This window comes from Simochromis diagramma, unplaced genomic scaffold (assembly GCF_900408965.1).
Source record: "Simochromis diagramma unplaced genomic scaffold, fSimDia1.1 OVJJ01000596.1, whole genome shotgun sequence".
NCBI lineage: Eukaryota > Metazoa > Chordata > Actinopteri > Cichliformes > Cichlidae > Simochromis > Simochromis diagramma.
Genome location: NW_024387245.1, coordinates 6,843,787 through 6,861,607, shown reverse-complemented (window position 1 = coordinate 6,861,607; position 17,821 = coordinate 6,843,787). Strand labels below are relative to the sequence as shown.

Sequence of the window (17,821 nt, the reverse complement as noted above, 5' to 3'; positions counted from 1 at the left end):
TTTGGCAACTTCTTGCCACCCTAAAACTAATATGTCAGAGTAGCCTGGTCGGTTTCTGATTCAGTGCATATTTAAAGACACACCCTCCAGCGTTTAGAGAAAGCTGGTGCACGTCAAAATGTTAAAAAGAATTGTTACCAATAACAGTCCTTTCTGTCTCCTTTCTGTTTCCTTTGTCAGGAAAACAGCTTTGGAAAAAAAACAAACAGATGACTACTGAGGATTAGAGTTCTATGATTTTTTTTTCTTCTTTCTTTCTGCATCAGTCACATTTGTATAGGAGACTATTTGGCTGAGCATTCGGATACTGGAAGGAGGACAGGAAGAGGACAACATGGACTTAGTGGGAGAGTCAGAGCAAACAGATGAGTCACTTATGAGTGACAGATGATGCAACAGTGTCTGGAACAGTTTCTTCTCACAGACCATGGAGCTAATTGGACCAAGAGAAAGGAAGAAAGTGTTTTTTCACAAGTGTCTGCCTTTTTTTCTTTTTTTTCCTTTATTTTGCCAGTGACACAACAGTCTCAGGCAGTTGGGAACCAATGACCTAATTCAAATTAAATGACCTCACACTGATATGTAGCCCGCCTCCTCACCGGGTGATGGAACATAAACACAAGTCAGACATCATTAAGGCCAGAGTGTGTGAGGTTACATGATACCTCTGTGGATTTAACCAGGAGGAGTGAGTTTTGATGTTGCGTGCAGTGATGTTACGGCGCGGACTACTGTTGTGGGTGTCCCGTGTCGGGGGGCTTCTGGTGCTCCTCTGCTGCTCACTTTCGCTCCTTTATGTGATGAGATGCAGCCCGCCATACTCTAATGACCCTCCACTGAGTCATATATTACCCCACGCTGGATCTAATCATCCCAGCCTGGGAGGCACGAGGCCGGAGACCGGAGCGGGAGCCGCTGGGGTCGGAGGAGCTGGGCCTGCCCACAGCGGCGGTCCTCCGAGTGCCCACTCTTACCAGGTGCTCCTCCAAGAGCGTGAGGAGCAGCACCGCCTCCACATCTCCTCCTTGAAGAAACAGATAGCGCAGTTGAAAGAGGCATTGCAGGAGCGCAGTCAGCAGTTGAAAGGAGTACAGGAAAGCCTGAAAAGAGCCAATGGAGGCCCAGCAGAGGGGCAGGAAGGAGGCGCTGCCTCACAAGGAGGTGGTGTTGGAGAAGCTCAGGTAGCCAAGAGCCAGCCGGCGGACCTACAGGAGTTCCTGAAGGCCCAGCTGTCAAAGGCTGAGGTGACCTCTGGCATCAGGTTGCCCAGCGAGTACGCTGTAGTGCCATTTGAGAGCTTCACCCTGCAAAGAGTATACCAGCTGGAGATGGGGCTGACGCGTCATCCGGAGGAGAAGCCTGTGAGAAAGGACAAACGAGAGGAGCTTGCGGAGGTCCTAGAGACAGCTCTGCATAGCCTCAATACGCCTTCATCTGAGCAGGACCGCAGGAGTGCAGCGGAAAAGGCCCAAGCTAGCAAAGTCTACACACCATCTGACTTCATAGAAGGTGAGAGTATGTTAAATCTCAACCCAATCTCCTGAAATATGTGTTTATCTGCAAATATTTTATCAAAGGTAAATGTGTATGGTATCAACAGAAGCATCAAAGTCTCAGCTTAAAGCTTAAAAGTTGCACCTTTTGAAATGTGTTGGTTGCAGCGGTATGGCACAACTTTTACTTGAAGGGTGAATGTTTCTAATTTGCGTTGCACTTCTTCAAGTTTCACTACAGCTCAGAGTGTTTGCAGACAAGGCGGCGTCTTCCACGCAAGCTACGGAGCAGCCAAAGCAATCATAAGGAGGTTTTTGTTGTAGCACCTTCTTTGCACCCAGCAACCAACCAATACCAGTGACAAATACCCACAGTGCATCGCTGTAAAGGATAGCGCCACACTGGATTTGTAATGCAAGATAATAAGAGGGCCAGCAACACAATAATCATCCTATTTTTTATTGTTATGTAATTGTATTTGAATGTGCTAAATTGCCCTGCTACTGTTGGCTACTGGGATATTGTATAACTAATATATAATTAAGTTTCTTAAGAGCTACTTGGTTGTGTTCTGCCGCTGATTTCACTCTTTGCCTTTGAATTTAACAAATTACACATTAAATAATTAATAATAATAGAATTAAATGCATATTTCTTTGTGACACTGTGTTAAATCTAAACTCCACTAACCACATTTGTTTTACTGTCAACAGCTTTTCTCCTCAGAACACAATTACTCCAATATCTTCTGCTATCTTGCTTTACCTTTCTCTCCTTTTCTTTTGTCAACATGAATCCCTGAAAGGTCAGAAATATGTGTATTTGTGTAAAACCACAGTCATTATATCCTCCTAGTTTGTTCTTCTGCAGCTATGATCATAACCTCAGGAAATGAGCACAGCTGCTGCTCAATCACAGCGCAGGATCTCTTCAAACACGGTGTTTTAGTGTGTGTGCCTGCTCTTTGAAGGTCACTATCTTCACTGTGTGAGTGGGTGGAGGTTTTAAAGAGAGTGATGGGGCACCTAGCTCTGTAGAAATGAGCCAAAGGTCACCATGTGGAGCTCCATGCATCTGTGTTAGCTTGTGCGTGGTCCTGTGCAATCTAGGTCTGTGTTTATGTGATTGTGGCTTTAAAGGATGTGCGTGCATTTGTGCATCTGTTTGTGTTCACGCAAGTGGTCTCCACATTTCTTTAAGTCAGCAGCAGGGAAATGCAATTTTTTTTTATAAATGAAATGGAGACACTCGCTCACATCTCTTGTGCTTTTTTCCCTTTAATGGGCTTGGACATCGATTTTAAGTGATTCTCGAACAAACAACGTTTTATCCAACCAGTCAGACAAGTGAAAGCCAGTCTAGATAGCCAGACTAACACAAGCATCTTTGGGGAGTTTGAGGGCTGCATTAGCAATCTAGTGAGCTGAAACTGTACACAAACACTAGAGGTATGCAAAATGAACTTGCCAGCAACTATGTTGTGGCCTCAGAAAGAGAAAAAGAAGTGCAGTTAGACTAAAAAGACAGAGACAGGAAGTGGCGGCACTCAGTCTAAATAGTTTAACGTATTTACTAAATGAAAGATTATGGTGTCCCTTTGGGAAATGAAGCCTTGGCTCACAGGAAGCAGGCCAATTTAACAGGAAGGCCTTAATTCAAGCTGCTATTAGGCAAAATCTATGGCCGCAGAAATCCCTCTGTTCTCTTCTTCTTTTTACATCAGTAGTCTTTTGACTCTCTTCCATCTGTCTGTCTGTCTTCTGTCTTTGAACACCAAATGCCTCTTTGCAGGAATGAGTTTTTTCGCATTCCAATTTCCAATTTTTTGTTCCACTAGCCTCATGGGGTATGTTTGCAAGCAGTAATCTGTTAGTAATGTCAGAGTAATTGGAAAACAACCTCTCTGTGGGGAAACAAGCTGACATACAGCGTCCATCAAGATAACTGACAGAGACCGTGGAGAATGTGTGTTGTTTACGTGGCCTCATTTGCCCTCTTATTTTTATAATTTACAACTTACCCTCCTGAGTTTTTTTGTGAACTTCAATCAAACCTGGTAATTTACTTTAATAAGCAGGCAGATTCCTATAAATATGACACTTTTTTCAGTAAATGCTTACATCAGTAAAATTACCCCAAAAAAAACAGATTTTAAATTAATGTAAATGTAAAATAACATGAAACTAAATAAACATTTTTTTTAAATTGAAAAAAAAAAAAAAAAAGCTAAGCCTAGCTTAAACACTGCAAGCAGATGATAATGGCAAATCAGCAGAGAAACAAAAACAGCTTTCAAATAATTGAGAAACCCATCTGTTCTCTGATTGGATTGTTACATTTGTGATTGACATGACATTGACCAATCAGATGAAACGAAGAAAAATAGGGTCAAAATTCGTACTTGTAACTTGCAGGGTTTTTTTTGGCTAAGTCCACACACAAATCTTTTTTACGCAAACACAAATTTTGTTTACACACACAAATCTTTTTTACGCACACACAAATTTTTTTTACACATACAAAACCGATTTACAAGTACAAAATATTTATGACCACATTTTGAGCCCATAGATTCTGGGAAATGCAGTTTTCTAATGAAAAATACCAGTTAAATGCTCCCTTTTGGCAGAAAATTAAATCTATAATTAACAGCTCTCACTAAACATGTGGCTAACACTTTAATCACTTACAAAATAACCAAAATGCTGTTATCAAACAATAAACTGCAATAAAAGTTACAACACATAAAGGAATGTACATGGTCCAGTAAGCTGGGGTGTTTACATGATATTCAACTGGTACTAAGATGCCCAAGGTGTGTCAAGAAACTAGGCCCCAGGACCATTATCCACCATCTGTCTGAACCTTTGATAGAAGACAAAAACTTTCGAAATTCTTACCCTGCCATCTGAAAGTCTCAGCAGAAATCGAGGCACCACACTGGGTAGTCTTTTTCCAATCTTATTTGTCCACTTTTGGTGAGCCTGTGCCAACTGCAGTCTCAGTTTACTTTTCTTACCTGAAAAAAGTGGTATGGATCATGTTGAACATGTTTACACCTTTAAATGAATTGAGTTTATGCCATTTGATTAGCTGATTAGATATTTGTAATAAGAAGCAGTTCAACAGGTGGATGAGTGAGTATATAGTGGAAAAAAATTACACCCCTACTGTTTTATAAGAAGAAACAATGATGTTGACTGTATTTAACTTATCTGCTCCCGCCAGGTATCACGCGTACAGAAAAGGACAAAGGTACGTTGTACGAGCTGACCTTCAGAGGGGAGTCAAGTAATGAATTCAGACGCCTGGTCCTCTTCCGGCCCTTCGGACCACTCCTGAAGGTCAAAAACGAGAGAGTGGACACAACCAATGTGCTCATCAACATCATCGTCCCGCTCTCCCGACGCACGGACAAGTTCAAGCAGTTCATGCACAACTTCAGGTGAGTTAGATGTTTTGACCTGCAAAGTCGACAGACAGATGCACCCCTATAAATTATTCATGGCGGCTCTTTCCATCGCATGTTACTAATTCAGAAAAATGCGATACTCAGTGTTATTCAAACCAAGTTTCAAACTTTAATTAAGGATCAACCAGACAGAGACAGGGGCTGAGGAGATTAGAGGGAAGAAAATTAACATCAGAGAGATTTTATTTTTACTTTTTTTGGGAGGGGGGCATGTAATTAACATTTTTGAAACTGCATGCGTTGTCTTATCAGTTAATTTATTTTGCTGCTGGTAGGCATAATCTGAATATAAACAAATCTGAGAGACTTAAAATGACTCAGACCAGAACATGAATAAAGATGTTCTCGGTGATCACAGCCATTTTTGTCACCTCATTACCATAGGGAATCTATTTTCATACACACTTTTAACGCGTATGACTAACACCTCAAACACACCGCACTGTAGCTTCAACCCCACGTAGAGCCGAGCGGGTGCACGCATGAGACAAAATCACAACAGATTTTATTTTCTTTAAGAAAAAGGGTCAGGGTTAATGGAGTTTTCTAAGGTGAAAATAAAATGAGTCATTTCCGTAATTTTCGTAATAATTCACACTCACAGCTATCAAATCTAATCACCTGAGAGCAAAACATGCTTGGTTCAGCCCTGCAGCCCGTCAAAGCTGAGGAAATGTCTTCCTTAATGTCTGTGATTTATTGTGCTGCTGCTACTGCTGCTTATCACAGCTCTTTTTACATGGTAAATCCTACTTTAGTGGCAGTGTTGCAGCCCATTAAAATGCCCCCCTGGCAGACCAGCGGTACTTGATATACAGCACGGCAAGAAGTGTACTTACTTGAAAGACTTGGGGAGTCGCTGAGCAAACACATCACCCTCATCTATTATAAAAGTGCACTGAGTAAGAGAAGAGAGAGAGTGTGTGTGTGTGTGTGTGTGTGTGTGTGTGTGTGTGTGTGTGTGTTCGAGATAACATTGGGTAAATCCAAGCTTATTATGAGTTCTTTGTCCACAGTTGGACTTGAAAATATGCTTAATATATTAAAAGGAAAGACTATGGAGATAAAAAAAAGTCCTGCTTGTGAGATTTGTTTGTATGCAGGCAGATTTTTAAATTGATTTCTTGCTTTTTACACACTCAAATAATTAAGAGATGGGTTTTTGTCTGCTCTGGCCCCAGCACAGAATTAGACTGTCTCATCAGATCCCAACAAAAAATCAATTTATTCCAATTTACTTCTAGACCAACATTTATAGAGGCCTTTTATGCGACAGCGTCAATAATTGCAGCAAAAATGTTGGCTCAATATTCCCCGCACATTTTTTTCCAAGCATTTTTGCCTTATGTTGTGGGCTATGAATGCTATGAATCGCCTGCCCTAACGTCCCTTTGGGGAAGATGTTGACAAACTGCGTGTGCACATCTGCGCATTTGCATGCGTACCTCGTGGGAGAGGTGAATTATCTGCAGCGTGTGCTTGTGATATATTTGACACATCTCCATCAAAGAGCTTTCAGGCATCTCCACCTGGTGTCTGTTTTACTCACAATAAGAGCTTCCTCTGTGTGCTAACGCGGGGTCAAAATGGGGGGAAAGCCTTGAATACAGATACAAACGATGAATTTTATTTCCTTTTTTAGAATAAATCATCAGGAAATAGTGAATGTTTAGGTTCCAAGATCCAGTATTCAGTCTGCTGGCCAAAGCCCAAAGAAATTCAGCTTTATAAAGCAGAAATCAGAAAATACTTGGCTCTTATGATGAACTACTTAAGCAGCTATTCACTTCATTATTACAGTTGTTGTGTTTTGGCACTGCATGGATAGATCCTCCAACCAAAGCTGTATTTTTAAAACCCCTCATGTCCTCTTCCTTCCTGCACACCCCCAAATCCCATTCTCCTCACACACTTTCATCCTTAATATCGCTTCCTTTGCATGTTTGTGTTTATGTACAGGGAAGTCTGCGTGCATCAGGACGGCCGGGTCCATCTGACGGTGGTGTATTTTGGGAAAGAGCAGATGAGCGAAGTCCAGAGCACTCTGGAGAACACATCCAGGTGGGTTGGAAGTGGAGCCAAGAAGTGGTCTTTGAATTATAATTCCCAACACAAGAGTATGAAATGCAATTTACGTAATGAAGTGAACGCAGCCCCAGCCGTGTACCCGCTTTTGGAACGCGCTGTAGAAATGTTTCCACTGTTTCAACTCTTACCCTATAAACATTTCCTTGGTGCACAAAGCGCACACACCTCCTGGCTCGCCATTCTGCCACAGCCAGTCATCTGTCTGATAAATAATAGAGCAGTGTGCCACCCATGCCGGGTAGCTGAGAGCTACCAGCCAGCACAGATAAATTACAACAAGCCTGTGATCCTGCTGCCCTCTCGCACGGACACCCACATCTCTCGGAGAGGGATCGCTGTCGCCCAATCGGGAGTCAGATCCGCTGCGCCGCAGATTCCCTGAGGGGGTTGCTATGGTGACACTTGTCGATTCCCCAGCCTCGAAGGTTTTTGTGTGGCCTTGAATCAGTAGGACTATCACCGGGATCACACAGCGTGTCTTTGTCTCACCGTGCTGAGCGGAAACCGTGGAGATTTAAAAAAAGATAGCATTGCACGGTCTTAAAGCAAAGTGTCAGATCAAGTGTAAAGAAGGCAAATTTAGAACCTGTGAATGTGGAAAGGCAGACACAAAAAACATACAGTTAACCCGAGGCCTCGTTGATTTTAGTATGGGAGCCTTCTTAAATAAGTGACAGTGAAAGTTTGTACAAAACAGAAATTGAAAAGAGTTGGAGCTGAAGGTGCAGTCTGGGAAAGAACGGCATTAAATAAACTGGAATTTCCGGTAGTTTTTCTGCTTTGAACTTCCGTCTCTTTGTACTCTTCTCATTCTACTGTATTCCTGAGCTGTGTGGAAACATATCTGGGTGTGAATCACTGGGTGTAATCAAGCCTGCACTCCTCTTCCCTTTTATCTAACATTCAGGCTGAGGTTGAAATGACTGGGAATTATCATGGCTTGTTGTTCTCGTATCTGGGATCTGACACAGACAGACTATGCACAGATACAGTCAAATGTAACCTGCTCTTTAGCTTGCAAGGAGAGGTGCACGTCTGTATGTGTTGCTGCAGGTAATGATTTATTTTTAAGAGTTAAGCATTATTCTTTTTTTTATAAGCGGACTGGAGTCTATAAATGCCAAGTATAGTGACAGAGTTACATCCCAGCTCTAATCTGACACTTTAACTGTTGTCACCCATTTATAGCGTACATGAATGGACTGGTGTTGGAAATTAGCTTTAACTATATAATACCCTGCTCACTGCTTTTAAAACTGTCAGGGTTTTTTTTTGTTTTTGTTTTTGTTGTACAGCTATAAAGATTAGATGAATTTACATAAACTAGTACATGGCCACGCAGCAGTATTGTTTGCTGTGTTTGTGCAGTTGTTAAGCTAATCACTATGAGAAAAGTCAGAAATAGCAGTGGTACTTCCTGTTTATATAAATAAATAGATAAATATAGGAGTCATTGTGTGCAAAATGGATTTATGTCTGTGTAATTAAGGGACCACATCAACCAGTCGTTGTCTGGTTGTCTAAAAAAACAAGTGTATTTGTTGTACAGTCATCATCCAAACACTGCCCACCCCCATTAAGTGTGTAATAAATTATTGGTATAATAACTGCCATCATGATTGCATAGATGTAGTGATATCTATGGGTAAACCATGAATTCTGTATAGCTATATTTTAGACTTTTCATATAGTCTATAAATACAGTGAATATAGTAAAATGATGTTATACATAGGCAGACAACTATTCTCACTCACATACACACCTGTTGCCAATTTAGAAGCACACATTTACCCAACATGCAAATGCAAAGGTGCAGAGAGAACCCAGGCACTGGGAGAATGTGTAAACAGCACACAGAAAGGCCAGCCAAGCAACACCTTGTTATGAGACCATAGTGCTAACCGTCATGCCACTTTGTCATGAAATCAAAATGACACAATGCTTTTATAAAGTGTTATAGATGCATAATTACTATAAATGCACCATTTTAGCCCTTCGGTAAATGGTTGCCTATATCAGATATAGAAATGAACCTTCAGGGGTTTAACATTTACCTTTTTGCCTATTTTGGTTGCTCAAAAATTGGCAGTGTAGAAGGATTTACCAGGTAACCAAACAGACAGATTGATACCATGAGGTAAACATTAATGTTAGCATGCTAATGATGCTAGCATGCGTTGATGTTAACCAACATACTTTAACATTTTAGGGTTAACATCTCCTCACTAAACACAAAGCACAGCTAAGCCCTGATACGTGCAGTTATACAGTGATTTAATTAAAGAGCAAGGTGTCGCAAATCTTCTAAGCTTTTTTAAGCTAAATGACATCTCCCAAATGTGAGCTAATGCTTATTTTATTTTTCCGTTTTTTGTTTTTATTAATTTTTTCCTTTATACATACATAGCTCCGACTTACAATAGTACTTTCTAAGTACATTATATTATATACCCTGCAACGTTTTCTTATTTTCTTCAGTTTATCCAGATTCCACCCTAAAAACCAAGTCAAGGAGAGGACTGACCAGAGGGCTGTTTCTGTAAAACGAAACTGGTTCACAGAGAGCACATGCCTTAATTGGCCAGCAAGTCAATATCTGTTTGCAGCTGTTGGCATCATTAGCGACTGATAAGATTCTGCACTTCCAGCAAATTCAATTTAACACTATAACTTGGTTTAGTTTGTCACATATCACCTCTAGCTATTTGTCTTGGAGTTTTTTTGTTTTTTCTATCACATTGCAGTCACACTCCCCACTTTTAAATAGCACAGTGTCCCTGCTCAAATTTGTTTGGGAAGCATTTACATGACTACCCACAGCCAATATAAACTACTTGAGGCCAATTTCCCAAGAGCCTAACAAGATCTAAATTGTCCGGGCTCTCAGGCAGCTTTTCAGCCCATATCAATCTCTCTACAGGGTTTAAATTATTACCTTTTTTTTTTACTGCAGGTGATCATTATTTAAGAGTATACATATTAAAAGTCAGTATAAAAGTATTTGCTATTAAAAAGCAAGGTTCCAGAAAGCAGGGCCTTACTCTCCAGCGATTCTGTCTTTTTTTAAACATACAGAAAATCAGTTGCAGCTTTCAAATGTGGTTCTTAACACATGCACACTTCAAAGCCTAAACTCAGACTCAAACCAACAGGGCCTTGTATGTTTTCGAGCCTTACATGCTAGAAAATAATGATTCAACACAACATGAGTGGAGTAGAAACCAATGGAGACGGAGACGGAGAGGGGGGTGGATTGTGTGTAAAGGATGGAGAAGAATGAGTGATCTGTTCTGTGGAGATACCAGTCGATACATATGAATAATTACTGTGTTTCAGATGCAGAGGGGAGCCAAAGGCTGAGGGAAAAACAGAGGGAGAGGAAGTAAGAGGAGAGGTGTAAAGATAAGATATCAGAGCTGAAAGAACTTGAACAAACCACAGATTTTTCCGGGGATGGAAAAAGGGTGTCACCAAGGATTATACATGAAAATCTCACAAAGATAAAAGGCCCAGAAATTTGGAGAGACAAAGCATCAAAGGATGAGATCACTTTGTCATTCCTTTCTCTTTATCTTGTAGCAACTTGCCTTTTGCAATTTGTGCCATTACTTCATTGCACAGAAGGGTTAACGATCTCAGAAAAACCCACTGGGAGCTTTGAGTGAGCACGAAAATAAAGTTGAGCAGAAGTTGGAAGAAGATTATAAGTGTATGAAATAATATCCAAATCTCTCATGAGTTTGAAAGCTGTCCAATATTCATTATGAAGAGATCTGATGCCTTTAATACAGATCTATTTTGAAAAAGCATTATTAACTTTGGTAGGTGTCTTGCCTAAGGGCCTCAGTCAGAGAGTGATCATGAGTCTACATTTTTTATGGTTTGTACTTACCCCTTTATTACATGCGTGGACTGCTGATTCCCCTGCTCGCCATAAAGAACAAGCATCCAGAGAGGTTATGCATGCCACCCCCTGCTCTGTAAACAGAAGACAGCCAAACATAAAGTATGAGTCGATTAAAATTTATTGCACGTAAAAAAATCATAATTTAAAAAAAAAAAAAAAGCAGCTACTGGCATTGCTGAATACAGAAAACACTTGAGAGATGTTGAGTAAGTGGAAGTTGACTTTTTTTATTTATATTTTTATGTATGTATTAGGTGGAAACTACAGTTGTACCAGTGAGTCTGTGAGGCTGGCCTAAATGCTAAATGCTCACATATTAATATTTAGCAGGTGCAATTCCACATCTTTATTTTTGCTAATATTAGTAAATCAGCACTAAGGACAATTTATAGCGAATCAAATATAGCTTGTTTTGATCAAACAAATATCTGTTATTACAGAAACTGGATTAGAGGGCGGCGAGGTTTTGCAGATGCATATGATGGTAACTTTTGGGACGTACGACAATCATGACAGTGTAGAGTGACTCGCCTGCAGCCAACTGGCAAACGTTGGAAAAAAATGCACATTACTAAGAATATGTATTTCCTACAAATATGCACATATTCTTTTTTGCCTTTTATTAACTCGTTGACCAAGACTTCCTAGCAACTGCTTTGGTAGCTAGCAGATTGTGTCCCGTAGTTTGCATGAAAGGCGCCAACTTGTCCGGAAACACTTGGCTACTATCCAAGCTGGAGTGAAACTGTGAAAAGTGCGACTCAAACTGGAAACCCACAGGAGACCCTATTCCTTCAAAGTAAAACTTGTGCCTCTTGAAACATGTTAGCACAGCTTTTGCTTTTAAGGATGTTTTCCATGTCCGGTTTGTGTCAAGTTTTGCCACTGCACGGCTAGTAGTTAGAATTAGTTTGCAGACAGGTCAACATCTTCTATGTAAACTACTATCGACTGAGGCTTTTAATGCGGGGGACAGATGTAATCTAGCAGCATCCAACAACCAATATGTCAAACAACTCTTTCATGGTATCACGCTAACAGCGTCACAGCTAACAGATTGACTAGCACTAGCTATTTATTTTGATTTTGATTGATTTGATTTATTTTGATTTTGATTAGGCTGTTTATTTGTCAGCCTGATGTGATATTAAATAGGGTGCCAACTTTGGTTAGTCATTAAAAAAATAAAATCCTGGATTCTAATCCAGTCTGTGTATTTTCTTTATGGATTCCTTCTGATTACTCTGGCTTCCTCCCATAGTCCAAAGAAATGGGGTTACACTTTGGCAAATCATTCAGACATATACCGCATGACTAAATTGCAAGCTTGCTTCTGTGATATCTTCAAGAAGTGTTGAAAATGAAGAGAAATGTGTATATGGCCTCATATTAGATGCACCATATTTACAGTCAGTCCTCCCCTCCCTGTCCTGACTGAGCAGAACTAACAGGATCAGACCTGCTGCTTAGACACAACAGGGAAGCTCTTTACAGACTCACTCAATCTGACACAATTTCAACAATTTCACTCCTACTAAGTACCATTAGGTACCATCACGCCTACAGTAAACAAATTGACTATTTTAGATCATAAAAGTGTGTGTGTTGGGAGGAGGAGGCTGATGCCTGTGGGTAGGAAGGGAGAAAAAGAGCAGATATAAAAAGTAATTTAGAAAACAAGGATTTATTTCTGGATTAAGTTGACACACAAATGTGGGGTCTATGCTCATATTTCTGGACTTGCAGTCATGAGACACAAATACACATAAATGTGTAGAAGCATTATTCAGAGAGGAAAATCACTTGAAGCAAAGCTTAGATTCTGTATTAAGAGCGACGTAGCAGGCGGCAGCATCACCCACTGCTTTGCAAGCCTAGAAAACCGCTTTATAGTCAGCGTCATCTTTTCCTATTCGAGCCAGGAAGCATTTTAGCAGTGGTATGTTAAGTAATGGCACTCATTCAATATACAAACTCTTGATGTCTAATATTAAATAAAATATGCATGACACGATTTTTATAAAACACGCGCACACACTTACTTAGCCAGTAAAAGTGTATCCCTGGATGAACTGTTATTAAAATGAACCAAAGAACAAGCCATGATAATCACAACTGATTAAAACAAGATAATGAACAGCAAAATGCCTTGAAAATAAACCGCTTACTCCAGTATCAAATTACAAGACAATAACGTTGATCATATTACAAATAAATTAACTCAAGTTCCCTGTTGAAGGGCCCTCACAGGCTGCCTCATCCAAGCTTTTTGTCAGTCACTCCAGAAAAGGAAATGCAATCAAGTCAGTTATCCCCCCGCCCACAAACATACCTCTACCATGTGCTTGATTGTGGAAATATTTTTAAAAGCACCACCCACTCGCAGACCAGAAGGAACACTTATACTGCATGCTTATAGGATTGAGCAAGAGACAAACTCCTGGAAACAACTGGAGACGGTAGCATTTTGTTCCTGAATAATATTAGTAATCAGGATATTCTGACTAAGCTAAATGTCTCTGTAAAAATTAAACACACTAAGCAGCTAGATTAGCATAAAGACTGGAAACAAGGGCGAGGCAGCCTGGCTCTGTCCAAAAGTAAAAGTTATTTTAGGCGTATTTTAAGCTGCTCCTTAATCTCCCAAGGGATGGATCCGCATGTTTGATTTGGCACAGATTTTCCAGATGCAGCGTTCCCGTTTTCATCTGGGCTTGGGACCAGCAGTAGAAGTGAACTAGCTTGTGGCCCACTAATGCTGGGTCTGTGTCTCCTTCCAGTCTCTAACAAGGGACCTTTCACATGTACAACCAAAGTGTCAACCACTACACCAATGGACCAATCTGACATCTAAAATCAGTTTTAAAGAAATAGTCGGGCATCTGACATCTTCTTGGTAGCAGGTATGTAGTTAGTGGTACCACTAACTTTACAAGTCCTCACAGTAGTTTAGCTTAGTTTGGCATAAATACTGGAAACTGGGGGAAACGTCTAGCTCCACGTCTCTGTCCAAACGTCCTTAAAAATGGTATCTATAATGTTCACGCCTTCTATATTGTTTGTTCATTCTGAAATGATGATCCCAGTTTTTGTTTCATTCTTTTAAAATCTTCAATGCGAAAATGACTTTAGTTGTTCTGAGTGGATTTCCTAGCAAACAGGGATAAACTACAGCTTTAAAACTAAAGACACGAAACAAAGAGCAGAAGGACGTTCGGCAACTTCACATAAATTCTCGACGTTACTGTGCGTTCTGGTTTGTTTGCGAGAAATCATGATGTATTTGCTGACTGAGCCGATTTGAAGCTCGTCTCCCATTAAAGTAAAGCCTGAATCAACATGTGAATAAAGCTCCTGTTGCGTTAACATTGTTTAAGACAAACAGAGCTATTGTTCTCCGTCTCTGCCATCTGTGGACGGTTTAGTGCCAGCGGGTGGGTCCGCGGGGACTCTTGTGTGTAGACAGTGAAACAGACTGACTCGGCTTGAGTTTATAGACTCGAGATGTAGATGTGGAGGCCAGGCTCCGTGCACTGACAGCACAGAGCGGGCAGGTTAGCGCAGACATCCAGATATTTCTACCTGTATATGAACATTTCGCAGATTTTCTAAAGTTATGACAGTTCTGGGATGTGAATATTTTGGGGTTTTTTTTGTCTGTTTCATTTAATGACAGGCAGAAGTGGTTTTTCAGACTATATAAAATAGTCTCATTACTGGTGTCATGTTTTTGTTTCTTTTGAATTTAGAGCCACTGGAGACCAGAGGGTTTCATAATGTCTTATTTATGGGGGGAGGCTGAACGGAAGGGAGCGAGACAAAAGCTTTACACAGCAATATACATGAATCAATTTCACACACTGAACATTGTTGCAAACGTGACACACTCGCACAGCGGGGATTTGGAAATGTGGGGAGTATGATTCAAACCACCTCAGGCCAAATCTTTCTTCTGGTCATCCAGATTGTCCTTGACAGAGCTGAGTGCGTCTGCCCTGGCGCGCTTTCTTTCTTTCCCGCGTGTTTCCCAGCATCGCATGGATGAAGGATGGATGCAGTTTGTTCTGCTTCACACTGAGATATGCGAACTGTTTTTTTTTTCTTTCTTATTCATCCTTTATCCAAAGCCCATGCAGTTGTGTGTGTGTGTGTGTGTGTGTGTGTGTGTGTGTGTGTGTGTGTGTGTGTGTGTGTGTGTGTGTGTGTGTGTGTGTGTGTGTTTTGTCTGAGTCTGTGAATGCGCATACATGAGGAACGGATTAGTCACAAACAGTGTAAATTGTTATGCTTAAAGAAAAGCCGCAGCTGTGTACATCTGGATCCAGCTGTTTCTCTTCACTCGTGCTTCAGCCTTGAACAACTCAGTGGCCAGTGACAGAACCAGCTGAGTTTCCCATGAAGCGGAGTAAAAAGAGTGGGAATTTGAGCTGATGTGCACTTTTGTGCGTCATCATGTTTAATCTCTGGGTGGAACGTTCAAAAAGCAGAAATCAGAGGATTAGAAATTCTAAAGTTGGTTAAGCTGAATTGTGGCGCAGGGCCCTTCAGCGAGATGAGCTCTCAAGATTTGTGAAAAATGTGGGAGCTGCGCTATATTTCAGCGTTAAAGTGGCTGCATATCAAATAGTCAAATCACCATTACCAAAGTTCATTACCACCAAGTAAGATTTAAACGCAATTCAGCTAAGTAGAAATCATAAATTAGAAACACAGTTGCAGCACAGTAATGTTTTGTGAGGGGAAATTAAAGTGTGCTAGAAAAATTACTCAATCAACAGCAGAGCCCTACAGCCGAGATTACAGCTAGAATTTATTCAGCAACATAAATACGGCAATTAATGCTTAATATGTGGTATGTCGATAAAACAGAGTCATATATGGAGCACAGAATCTGCAAACATAGGAAAGATCTGCCGTATGTTATATAATAATGTATAGAAAATGTCTGACACCACTGCAGTGGTAGTAGTGCAGCCTCACCTCATAGCAAGTAGCTCCTGTCTTTGAATCCACTGGCCGGCTGTGGCCTTTCTGTTCTCCTGCACCTTTCACGGGTTTGCATTGGGTACTCCGGCTTCCCCTCATTGTGCAAAGACATGCATGTTGGGATAACTGGTGATTTTAAATTGGCTGCAGGTGTGAAAGATTTTATGTCTCTATATGTTAGCCTGCATTAGACCGGTGACCGGACCTGAACCAGAGAAGCGATTAAGAAAACGGATACAAAAGATGGCCTTCAAATTATGCCGCAAGAACAGTTTCATTTCGATATAAGGGGAGAGCATTTGGAAGAATTGAACATGACTTATTGAGATGTGGGATTTAATTAAGCTGTTTAGTGATTAGACTCCGATGACCCATCGTGGGAGAACGGATTGTCAGAGGTGATGGGAATAATGACAGGACCCACCCGAATCTAGACACTAGTGGTGAAGATGAAGATGGAGGCTTGGATGGAGCTCTGTTACCGGGGTGAGGCAGTGATGGGGAGGAAGCGGGTTGCATGAATGATGCGATGATGTCAGCACTGAGTTTGATGCCGTGGGAAAGTGAAAGTGACTTGAAGAATAGACTCGCAGCCCAACATCCAGGCAAGCAGGCAGATGAGTGATTACAGATGCTCATAAACTACATTTGTTCAGATGAAATCATTAAAAACTTTATTTATTTGAGTGCAATCAATAAGAGAAGTAAGATTGTGGCTGAGATACGTGGACAAAATGTAGTTGTAAGGCCGGGTCGTGCTGAATGACTCAGAAGGCCGGTGTCCATACTGATAGTGCATTAATATTGCTCAAGTAACATTGATGTGATTCAAAGATTATCTGTCATGATCAAAATGGAATGATACATCAATGATGGCGATTAAGATACAAATAAATTCTCTGGTCACAATGTGAAGCGAGCAAAGTTGAGTGAATATGATTTTTGTAGGCTCTTCTTCTTTGTGTCGGTGCCTCCGTCTACAGAACATACATTATAGCAGGTCCCACTACCATCTTGTAAACCTTCCTTTTCACTCTTGCTGCTTTTCCTTCTGTTGCAAATCACTCCTGACATTCATGTCTGCCCACTCCACCCTGCCTGCACTTTCTTCTTAACCTCTCTTAATGAGTCTGCTGCTTTAGATTGATATGATTTTTGTAGGCAAAATAAACAACAGTGCTTGCAGATAACACCATGCTGTTTGTTATTTCACTGGAATTCAACTTTCTTTCCTATTAATTCATTAAATTGTGAGGCTTTTTTTCTAGCTTCTAAAGTTGGCTAAACTACCCAAACTACTTCTCTTCGCCTTTCTAAAGGGAAGCAAATTTTAAGAACTACACGCTGATGCAGCTGGACGAGGAGTTCTCTCGGGGGCGGGGTCTGGACATCGGCGCCCGAGCTTGGAAGGGAGGCAACGTGTTACTTTTTTTCTGCGACGTGGACATCTACTTCACCGCCGACTTCCTCAACACCTGTCGACTCAACGCACAGCCTGGTGAGATGACTGCTGTAAACTCCCATGAGGCATGCGGCGTGCAAAACACTTTAATGACAAGACAAAATGCCAACTCTGGGTATTTGTAACAACCTTGGTGACAGATTTTTATAATTGGATTTTCAGTTATCTCAGCCTGAGTTGAGTGGGCCTGTTAAGTTTTCTTCTTATTTTCTATTGTGTAGTAGTAATGCACACATTCCCATCAGATTACAGCTGATTCATCTAACAGTTCTTTTTTTCTGCATCTCAGGTAAAAAGGTCTTCTACCCGGTGTTATTCAGCCAGTACAACCCCAGTGTGATCTATGGAAGTCCCGATCGTATCCCAGCAGTAGAACAACAGCTGGTAACACACACACATACACACACCTTT

At 40.9% G+C, this 17,821-nt stretch overlaps 1 protein-coding gene across 1 annotated transcript in view; it reads left to right on the top strand.

Annotated features, from left to right (window-relative positions):
- The window catches only part of csgalnact1a (chondroitin sulfate N-acetylgalactosaminyltransferase 1a), a 37,273-nt gene that overhangs the window by 14,384 nt on the left and 5,068 nt on the right, over positions 1 to 17,821 (top strand). The window contains exons 3-7 of the mRNA XM_039999993.1: positions 181 to 1,509; positions 4,723 to 4,939; positions 6,926 to 7,027; positions 17,268 to 17,446; positions 17,700 to 17,794. Coding sequence (XP_039855927.1) covers positions 699 to 1,509; positions 4,723 to 4,939; positions 6,926 to 7,027; positions 17,268 to 17,446; positions 17,700 to 17,794 — 1,404 coding nt within the window. The 5' untranslated portion in view covers positions 181 to 698. The remainder of the gene's footprint in view (positions 1 to 180; positions 1,510 to 4,722; positions 4,940 to 6,925; positions 7,028 to 17,267; positions 17,447 to 17,699; positions 17,795 to 17,821) is intronic.